The sequence below is a fragment of the Castanea sativa genome, chromosome 4, assembly GCF_040712315.1.
Source record: "Castanea sativa cultivar Marrone di Chiusa Pesio chromosome 4, ASM4071231v1".
Classification (NCBI taxonomy): domain Eukaryota; kingdom Viridiplantae; phylum Streptophyta; class Magnoliopsida; order Fagales; family Fagaceae; genus Castanea; species Castanea sativa.
Window position 1 is genome coordinate 37,874,684 of NC_134016.1, and position 11,276 is coordinate 37,885,959.

The window sequence follows — 11,276 nt, forward strand, 5'->3', positions numbered from 1 at the left end:
GATTTTAAGAATGACTTGAATTTATTTTTTTTAATTAACAAAAACCTTATCCTTACCCCATCATCCCTTTTTTTTTTTTAATGAGACTATTTCATGTAGGTAAAAGAATATCCAGTTATCCGCCACTCTTTTTCATTTATCTAAGCAGAGACAAAACTGGAACTACCCTCCCACTAATCCACCCACGTATTCAACACAACCCAGTTATATTTCAAAGCCAAGCCACCATTTACTACTATAAAAGATATAATTCTCTGGTAATTTGAACACACTCAAGACAGAAAAAGAGGCAGGCTTTAAAAGTTGCACAACACTGCTTGAAAAGTTCCTCTCTCGCCATCTATTTTGTTAACAAAAATTTTACATTATGTGTATTTTTTCAATGATCCCTTCATATAATTCATCAACTTTATGAGTATCTAAAGCATATTTTATTTTTTCTAACCATTCATTTTACTTAATCTTGCAAATCTCTCATTACCATCAGTTTTGGTTGTTAGGAATGCTAACAATGAGGAATCGAGTTTGTACACTGATTTGATTACTCCTTTTATCCAACTGAAATTAAATGAAGAAGTGTATGCTTTTCAAATGTCCAACTTATATTCTTATGTTTTTCAATTCTCTTTAAATTTAGCTTCTTCTTTTTTTACCATAAATAGTATTAAAAGTAAAGGTTTATGTGGTGCCTTATTCTGTGTTGCGGCTATGAGAATGGGAAAATTGAAAAATCTGTCTTATCATAAAAACTTTTAAGATTCTTAGTTAAATAGTCACGTAATTGTATCTTAAAATGATAACCTAAGGAATAATGTCTAAGGTACTGTACTTAAGTTCTGTCCAAAATAATACTAAACCCAAAAAAAAAAAAATTTAATGTTGTATTTTATATTATTTTAATAAATTGTATTTAAATATAGAAACTGGGATATAGGGTGATTTTTTTTTGGGCATCTTCGGCTGCTAGTGCTATAAACGTAGAACCTGAAAATGAAGAAGTAGGAGAGCAAGTAGAGGATTGAATTTGGACCAATTGGGCGCTAAGATCGTCGAAAACGGCATCGAATTGATCGAAGAAGGAAGCGTAGGCGACAAGGCTCTGGTTGAGGTCGGTTAGGGTCCGATCCAAGTCGGAGTATCAGGTGCGGAGCTCCGAGACGAGAGCTAGAGCTTTGGCGAGGTTGCTCTTGGCGCGAAACTTATCATTGAGGAATGAGAGCACTGAGAAAGAGAGGGTCTTCGATGGTGGCAGAGTCTGGACCGAGCCTTACGCCATGGTTTGAGGTTTGAACTTTTTTTTTATACAAGATAGAATTTCTACTCTAACCTAATCTAAGTGTATATGTGTGTGAAACTTTCTCCTGGAAACTTGGACCTCGACTCTTGCCCCCCACACCCCACAAGCATTTACAGGTTTGGTTGGTTCGGGGTGGAAAATTTGAATGAAAAGCAAGGGTATTTTGAGGATTTCATAAAGAGAATGTGTGTGAGAGTGAGCGCTTTTGCTTTATGGAGAGGCAGACTATTTGAGTTCGAAGACTTGGTTTTGACTTAGATATGGGTATCCTTTTCCGGCCCAAATTGAAAAAGGAAACAAAATTGGGCTTAGTGTGGGCTTTGATTATAAAGAAAAAAACTAAGCCCAAAAAAAGTTGTGTCCAAAAAAAAAAAAAACTTGGTTGTTGCTTAATGGATGCATTCACACCAAAGGTGTGAAAAATGCTATATAGTCATTTTAGTAACAAAACCACAAAAAAAAAAAAAAAAACCTTTGTCAAGGTTGCCAAACCTAAATCTTTTGACAACTAAGCTACAATAAAGTGTCATCTTTGACACTTTACTGTAGCTCCAAAACTATATTAAAAAAAAAAATTTAATGTATTGATAGTTGTGGTTGTTATTTATTGTGTTGGATATATTTTTTTATTGTGTAGTTTATATCATTTTAATGTGTTGAATGCTAAAATAAAACCTTTGATGTTGGGTGTATTATAAAGTGATTTGTTAAAATAAATAAAGTAGTATTTTGAGTTGTTAAAAACTATATTTTTTAGCACCCTTGTTGTGAATGCTCTTATATAAAGCTGAAAATACAAATTATACGAATGTCTGTTTGGTATCCCGTTTTGAAACTACACTTTTTCGAAGCTCACTTTTTTCTAGGTAGATCTTTTCCAAATAACCTATTTTATAGAAAGTTGAAAAAATTTAAGTTGTACCAAACAAGGATTTGAATTGATCAATTGTCATCTTCATACCTAAGTTTTAGTTTTGCTATTTTATTCCATCAAGTTTGTATTTGATGTCAATTTAATCCTTTTGCTTATTGTCTTAAAAAATGGATTCAAAAAGTGGTCATTAAACTTGTTTAATAATTATATAGCTTAATTTTGTTCCCAATTTTTTATATTTAGAAGTGTACTAACATTACCACCACGCACTCTTGGTGCAGTGGTCACTCTACAAGTATAAATGCTTGTGAGGTGTAGGGGCAAGGGTCGGAGTTCAAGTTTCCAGGAGAGAGCTTCACACACGTATATACTTAGATTAGGATAGAGTAGATATTTTATCTTGTGTTAAAAAAGAAAAAATAAAAAAAGAAGTGTACTAACATTTAAAAATGAAATAAAACTGTGTGCGTGTGTGTGGCCAAGTGTGTAAATTGGCTCTGAGTGATCGAAGTTGTAGCAAACTGAGACAGTTTTTTAGTTCTAATTTATGAGACAAAAAAATTGAGACATTTACAAGCCCAAATTTGAAGGTAACAAAGTTGGGCTTAAGTTGGGCTTCGACTAAAAAGAAAAACAACAATAACAACCGGTAACAACATACCACATATGATTTGTTGTGAAAATGTTGTAGACATATCATTTCTCTGAAAAAAAATGTTTATTTAGAGAAAGAGATTCAAGTTACACAACTTAAAAAAAGGGTAAAATGCTATTTTGGTCCGTAAACTTTATTAAAAGTTTGGTTTTTCATTTATAAACTTTAAGAAGTTCATTTTTTGTCCCTAAACTATTAAAAAGTTTATCTTTCATTGAAAATGTTTTATTTATGTTCTTAAATTTTACCAAAAGTTTTTTTTTATCCCTAAACAATTGAATAAAGTTCTTTTTTCATCTCTATTTTTGTTTCAAAACTATTGAAAAAATTCTTTACAAAGTTTAGGATGAAAAAAGAACTTTTTAAAGTTTAGGGACAAAAAACAAACTTTTAGCAAAATTTAAGGACCAAAATGGTTACCTCTTAAAAAATCTTAGATTTCTAAGAGATTTGATTGTTAAAAAAGAAAAAATAGTCTATATTTTTTTTAAGACAAAAGTAAGAAACAATATTGTCTACATCATTGTTAAAATTTATTGCTTTCTACTTTAGCTTACCTAATTAATGACACTTTTTTCTTCTTCTGTTTTTTTCCTCTCTCTCTCTCTGTCTCTCTCTGTCTCTCTCTCTCTCTCTCTTATTTTCCCATCTATGTATATAGTTTGCAAGCTAATATGAACCAATTGTGTCCACATCACGTATATATTGGCCCTGGACCCCTGGTTATGATACCTCAAACCATGAGTATGGGATTTCCATGGTCGAATCACATTTAAGCACTAGATACGATGAAAAAAAAATAAAAGGAAAGAAAAAGAATGTGGAAAAAAAGAGAAGGAAGAAGAAGAAGAAGACAACAATTATCTTTGATATACTCTAAGGAGCTTATGGATTGGGTTAAATTATATGCCTCTAATGTGCATAAACGAAAAGTTAGGCTTTACACTATGGACCACTTGAATCATGAAGTTGTATCATTTTTATACATTATCTTTTTAAGTAGTGTACATGGCACAAAGGATTAGAAAAATAAGACCAAACGTGCAGCTTTTCTGAATGTAGCACCTGTTTGTATCTCTTCTTTTTGAGCATTGCCAAAGAAGTTGCACTAGCCTAGAAAATTAACCTTTAAATTATGGAAATCATGTACAAATTAATTGATTGTGTCAAGAAGGAAGAAAGTATATTCTCCCTAGAAAGCAAAAGGAAAAAGAAGGAATTTTTTGTAAGTTTCTATTCTTGCGTTTCACACAAACAAGAAATTTTATGCCAAAGTAAAAATTAAAAAAAAAAAAAAAACTATTTGTGATATGATATAACAAAAATTGTTAACGCAAGTGCTTTTGATCATTAGACAATGCAAAGCTAAAAAGTTCATGGATAAGACTTAATAAGAGACTTCTAATATTTCTCTTTCCAAGAAAAAAGAAAAAGGCAGTGAGAAAAAGAAGAAAGTAGTGGTAGGTGGGATGTAATAATAATATAGCTAAAATATAATTAACCCAATACTCATTGCTCATAGGATTTTTATTTATTTATTTTTCCTTTCTTCTGTGTTATTTATTACTCTCATTATTTTGGCTAGACAATAGACATATAACTCACAGAATTATTGAAGAAAAGCACAAAAAAGAAAAAAAGGTGCAAAGCCAAGTACCATAGCAATAAGCAAAAAAAAAAAAAAAACTTTCACAACCTCAAAAGCAACACATGAATAATTTGGATATGTATATTCAAAAAGCCACGTAAGCACCGTAACGGTTATCACGTGGGGTCGGTGGAAGCAAATTGAAGGAAGTCTACAGACTAGAGAGTCAGAAACCCATGATAATCATAAATAGTCCTTTTTCTTTTCTTTTTTTTCTTTCTTTCTTTTTTCTCTCAATGGTTTTTATTTTTTGGAGTACAAATTGTACTTTGTTTTTTCTGTTGGCTCCAACAAAGATTTATATTCATTTCTTTGAGTGAAAAGGAGGAGGACCCCAAAAACAGTGCAGAGCAGAGAGAGTCCCAGGCTGTACTTGTTTAGAAGGGTGTTTTGATGCTTTGGTTGCAAGTTGTTCACAACATGGGTCATGTAAAGTGACCCTCATGCCCCCGAAAAAAAATTAAAAAAGAAGAAGTAAATATGCTAAACAGTACAGTACAAAACCGTTTGGTGTGTCCTTCAAATTTCAGAATTGATGTGTGTTTGTATCTGAAGGAAATCATAAGCAATCCTTTTCTTTTTCCCATTATTGTTTGCTTTTTCCAGTGAGGTATAGTCATGATCATATGAATTTTGCACCCCATGAGGTAACCTTTCTGTGGCCGAAGTAAATCCAGAAGTCTTAAGTCCAATCAACCACATTATCAATTCATGAGGGATTTTTGGGTGGAGAGAGTTGGGACGTGACTTAAACTCGAAAGAGTAGAATAGTCCGGCAAAATATTAGAACACCCTTATATTAAAATAATTTTTTAAGAAAAGAATTTACGTTCCAATGCTACCATTTGAGTCGAAGGACATGAAAGAATATGTGACTGACCCTAATAGGTCAGTTGAAGATTTATAGTCGACCTCAAAAATTTTGTAAGTCAATTGCAGTGATGTGATGGTGGTCTTATAATATAATCTATCATTGTAGACAAATAGTTCTACTTTTTGGGTCTGGAGCCGCATAAATGGCATAATTTAATAAAGAAACCCTCATTCGGAGAAACAAATCTTTCTTTGGGTCTGGACAGTGGAGGTGCACAAGTGACCTCTTATAGAAGGTTCTGACACAATCAGACCTAAAAAACAATCATCTATAAGCTATAGAATATTTTAACTAATAAGCAAAGACAGAGATCACATGCATTCTCTCTTTCATAAACCCTTAATCACTGATAATTCTCAATTCAGTATAACTAGCTACAAGACTACTGTCCAAGATCTGCTAAAAAAATTCTCTAATATACTGATGCTGAAAGACTATGCTCACCACACAGATGTTTATCAACAAGTGTAAATTCCATGGCAGTGGGAGAACGACCAAAATTTCTCAACAAATCAAGAAACCTGTAAATCACTTTGAAAAATTGGCATGCATTAAGACAAGAAATGTTTCCCCTTTGTCTTAGGAAAATTGGCATACATTAAAACTAAGCTCACCACATAGATGTGACCCCATTACACAAAAATCCACCCCCCCCCCCCCCTACTTCCAAAGCAGACACCCCAACAATGTTTCTTAGTATTCATATTCAAGGTAGATTTAGATTACAACCATTTGATTAATTCGGTCATGTAGCTAAGATAAGGTTACTAAAACTAAGACTTAATTTCTTGCTTCTGTTCAGATCCAAAATATCCTATGTCTGATATTCAACCTTCATAATTCATTGCTGTCACAAATTCATAAAGAACAATAATATACAGAAATCTCCTTATTACCATTACTAGGGAGTTCTTTAAGGAAACAAGATTGAGAATTACCAAATTGATGGCAGCATCATAAATTTCATCAGATACGTAAAGATGATTATTTAGAATATATGTATCTTAATAGCACCCTAGTAAAATATTAATGCATATCCTTCATCCAAATACCCAACCACACTGAATGTCATCGAGTAGTACCTCTAACTCATTTGGCATAGCAGTAATCAACCATGATTATCACTTGACCCTAACATATAGTTAATGCAGTGGCAAAGAAACAATGTGTCACACAAAAGGGCTATTTCGAGATCTGAGTAAATCTGCTTAAGGCAACTAACCAGTATTAAGTATAGTGAGGAATTAAGTGCACAATCTGCAGGCATTTGATGACCAGATGAACTTATCACATATATATAATTTTTTAACAAATCCACCCTACATTTAAAGATCAATATAAATTGAATGAGAAATAGTATCCAATAGGTATGAATTTAACTTACATGTTAAGAACAAAGAGATACATCGGGGTGTAACTTGAATGTTTAAACTTGACCATATTAATTCAAAAGAAGCTTAAGAGAGAGACTAAGCTGTCAGCCAGGCATCAAACAGGACAGAGACCAGGGGAACAATTATGTAACATATCTGACCAATCACTTACCAAAAAACATGTCCGACCAGTGGGGTTAAAGGGTAATTAATTTATTGCGCACAAACAAGAGAAAACAAGTTAAAAAGATACATGCAGTAGCAAGTTGCAAAAATAATTATAATAGAACCAACAATAGGCTTCATTTCACCAGGGACTTTCCTCTAATGATCAAGTGCATATGGAGCGTGACACTGAGTTAAAAGAAAGACCCTAATGTACATTTCTGTTACTAATTTTTTACTCCACCTCAGTGAAACTTTAATCTAAGTAAAGTCATAAAAACTTTTTCCAAAACTCACATTAACAAGGCAACACTATAGGTCATTCACACAAAAATCTCACCGTCTAAAAGCCATTTTTCTTTTTCTAGTGCTTGCCCCCTGCCTGCCGGGGGAGATTGGGTGGGGGGGGGGGATGGGGAAGGTATCTAATCTCTTCAACGAAAGTAAAGCAAATAAGAATCATGAGCAATTGCACAATTCTGCAATGATTGAATAAAACTTATGCAAATAGTCATCACAGCCTAAAACATGTACCAGTACTTCAGATTATTCACCTGTGCCTGTTCTACATGAAGCCAAACTTTAAAAAGCTCTCATGGTAACTTAAAAAAGAAAAGTAAAAATGCGAAGCAATTATGAAGGGGAGGGGGGTGGAAAATAAACCTGCAGGCCTCCTTCTAAGAAAGTATCTGACTCTAATTAAAACCTGAAATTTCCCCAAAAAAGGAGGGCAGAGATAACCCATGACTCATAATCCAATTTCCTTGAAAAGCGAAGACTGTAAATTCCATCCAGAAAGGACTCCACACAAATTGGCATCACCTAAAATGGAAACCTTAGCATCCCATCACAGCGCAATTATACACAAAACTGCCGGATTGCTTTCTGGCAAGAAGGTCCCATTGTGGTGGGCCTTCAGAAGGGGCCCAAGAATTAAGCTCAATCACCCCTCCACCTAAAGCCCTAGGTCCACCCAGAACAATTAGCCGATCACCACAAGCCCTAAATGCTAATCCCCAACCATTCGTTGAGGTTGCCTGCTCAGGCAATCGCCCAATTGTGATCCACGAGTTCATCTCTTTGTCATATTTCCTCAGCTCCTTTTGTGCATAATCAGCTGCATAAAGCACATTATTTACAACAGCAAGAAGAGGAGGTGCTTCGGTGGCAGCAGGTGCCTCAATCGCCCCAGCCCCTCCATTTCGTCCAGGGAACATGTTAGGTATCTCAGTCCATGTCCTTGTCTTCAGATCATATACCTCACCACATGTAAGCGATTTTGAGTTGCCCTCCCCAATTCCACCCACAATATAAAATTTCCCATCCATAAATACCCCAGAGCACATTTTCCTTGCTTTTTTCATGCTTGGAAGAGTCTCCCAAGTTCCTTTTTCGGAATTATATAGCTCAGCCACCTTTAAGATATTGCCACGTGGATCACAACCGCCAGCTAAAATTGCGATTTCACCAAGGCTGGCAGAACCAAACAAGCACCTAGGCGTATTCATGTTCATGCCAGAGTACCACGTGTTTGTTAAAATGCTATATCTATAAATAACATGGGACGTTATTTCCTTTCCAAAAACAAGAAGTTCAGTACCAACGGCCAACGACTCTTTGTCCGAACACATGAAGCAGTCATTTGAAGGCATTCTAGGCAAATGCATCCAGCGGCGGGAAATTGGATCAAAAGCATCCCATTCAAGGAGACTGCAAGAGAAGTAAACCCAGTGTTCTATGATACCCATTTTCCGCCTCTCCCTATATAGCTCCCCACTCCGAATAAGAGACCGAAAGCTGTTATTCAGTGATGCAATGGAGCCATAATCAGACCTAGAGCAGTTAAGAAGACAGTTAATGGATATGTCTCGCCCCAGTTGGTGGATAAGAGAACTTGAATCTGACTGCTCCCCTTTGTGGTCCTGGTCTTCTGGTTGTTCAGTTTGGACAAGAACAATGTCAGAAAAACCCTTCCTTGTTCCCTCTCCCTCACGAGTATCTGATAGCTTGCATGACTTTCTCAATGGATGTTCTTCTCCATCCACCAAACAGCGCTTGCTGCATGACAGCTCAATCAAACGTAAAGTACTGTAAATCCACTTGCTCTCTTGTTCACACGAGCTCGGCAAGTCCCTCGTCACAAGATAGGACGGACCCTCCAACATGATGACAGAATTTTTCAATCCAACCAGCCTAAAGAAAGGCTTACCATCAAAGCCAAACACAACACCAATTAGTCAAGAGATTATAATTCATATTCCCCATTTACTCCACACACACAAAAAACCCATCAACTAAATATGTGTTATCTTTGAAGTAAATCAAGAAACCACATACCCCCTTTTACATGAAAAGATTATCCATTAATGAAACATGCAGACATCACACAAAAATAAACAACTCATACAAACCCTTCAGAAATCTCTCTCTATCAATCTAAATTCCAATTAATTAAAAGAAAAGTGAATGCAATGCATAACAAAAATCAGAAACATATCCATAGAAGTCAAAGCATGATACTGATGTATAACAGCCTCAAAAAAAAATCAAAATTTAATCTACAATACAGCATACCATTGTGAAACAATAATTCATGCCTGAAAAATGAGAATTACCATGTCAGATCTCAGGTGAATTCCAACATATAAATATAACGGGAAACAAAAACACAAATTGACAATCAATCACATGCCAGACTTTACTAAAAATGCCAATACATAAAAATTTACCAAATCTGATTATGCAGTTGTAAAACTTATAGACAACAAAAAACAACAAACAGATCCATTTAAAATTTCCATTTACAGCAAACCCATATATTCTTTTTCCCTTCTCTTCACCTGAGATTGTATAAATGATTAAATACCCAGAAAAAAAAAATTCCCAAAAAAAAAAGAAACACACACACAAAAAAGAAAAAAGAAAAAAAGAGACAGAGCAAAAAGCTTACAAATTGGATAAGAAAACGTTTACTTCTTTCTCCTCCTCCTCCTTGCTCCACCTCCCTCTAAATAACACCCCAATTACTCTCTCTCTCTCTCTCTTTCAGATTCTCTCTCTCTCTCTCCCTCTACTTCTGGTTATATTCGCTGTGTTTAGAGAGAGAGAGAATAAGAGAGAGAGAGAGAGAGGGAGCATTGTGCTAATATTAATTAATAAAAATGGTGCATAAAAATAAAAAATTAATTTTACCTTTTTTGTTTTTTTTTTTTTTAACGGAAAGAGAAGGGAAGTGGGTCCCATCAACCAGTAAGTGAGAGTCGCCGTTTAAGATTTGCGGCCAAAACAAAACTGAAACCGCTAACGGCCGTTTCTGCACGTGTTGTAAAACTAATGTACTCAGCTCGTATATCAACTAGGGACAATAATAACGTTGTAACTTAGCTGGTGTTTTACTCTTCTCGTTTTAACGGAAACTAATAAGGTTTAAATTTAATTTATCCAAAAAATAAGTATTATTGCAAAATAATGTATTTTAGCTCTCATGTCAACTAGAAACAACAATTGCATTGTAATTTAATTGGTGTTATTCCTTGTTTCAATGGAGGCGTACAAGGTTTAAATTTTTATTTAAAGTTAATTTATTAAAAAAAAATAAGTACTAAACTTTGCTCTGTTTTCTCTTTTCTTTAAATTTTTTTCCCTATTTAGTGAACAGTTAATTTTTTTTTTTTATAAGTAAAAATTTTGGATTGTTCTTTTCTATTTTGGGGGGATAGGGGGTTTGATAAAGAAAATATTTGGATTGTCCATATTTGATGTTAATTGTTAAGTCCCTATAGTTTGGAGTTTGGACAACGTCAATCAACATGGTGGCTAATGATTTATCAATTACTAGAAGGTTTAGATTAAACTTTTCTAAATTTAGGGGTTGAGATAGGGAAAGAATTTGGAACCTTTTTGTTTATGGAGAAGTTGGTCGAATGGAAATGAAAGCATGGAGATGAGTGATTGATTGAAAAAGGACTTTTTTTTCCCATAAATAATAATGCATATGGATATGAATTACCTTATTCTAAATTAATAATGCATGTTGATATGAATTTCCTATGCATGAGGGAAAGTGACAATAATAATGTTAAATAATATAAAGCTTTGGTAATTTTTTGCTTTCACTAGGTAACACAAAGGAGGGCTAACGTGCTTGTAGCCCAATTAACACTAACCTTTGTTTTCATCTCCCCTCTCCTACCTCAAACAAACAAAAAAAATAAAGAAAAAGGAGGGGGGGGGGGTATAATTCAATTATTTCAACACCAAACTTAAATAGAGTAGTGTTAAGGGTCTTTTTTGTGGCGGGTACATGTGTCGTGTTTTAATATATCAATAATTAGACCCAAAGTTTTTAAGGAAGTATAGTCCGAAACTCATGTCATTGGTCACCCTTTGG

At 34.4% G+C, this 11,276-nt stretch overlaps 1 protein-coding gene across 2 annotated transcripts; it reads right to left on the reverse strand.

Annotated features, from left to right (window-relative positions):
- Positions 1-7,355: 7,355 nt before the first annotated feature.
- LOC142631595 (F-box/kelch-repeat protein At1g74510-like) lies at positions 7,356-10,027 on the reverse strand. 2 transcript variants are annotated; one of them, XM_075805795.1, is made up of 2 exons: positions 9,837-10,027; positions 7,356-9,090 (listed from the first exon to the last, which is right to left on the reverse strand). In XM_075805795.1, the coding sequence occupies exon 2, from the start codon at positions 9,049-9,051 to the stop codon at positions 7,723-7,725; it is 1,329 nt and encodes a 442-aa protein (XP_075661910.1). In that variant the 5' UTR covers positions 9,052-9,090; positions 9,837-10,027; the 3' UTR covers positions 7,356-7,722. The 2 variants fall into 2 exon arrangements, with proteins under 2 accessions (XP_075661910.1, XP_075661911.1); XM_075805796.1 differs by having other exon boundaries at positions 7,356-9,079; positions 9,837-10,007.
- Between the last annotated feature and the right edge of the window lie 1,249 nt (positions 10,028-11,276).

Bases quoted from the DNA above. Each gene is read 5' to 3' on its own strand.
- LOC142631595 (XM_075805795.1), bottom strand. From the start codon at position 9,051: ATGTTGGAGGGTCCGTCCTATCTTGTGACGAGGGACTTGCCGAGCTCG.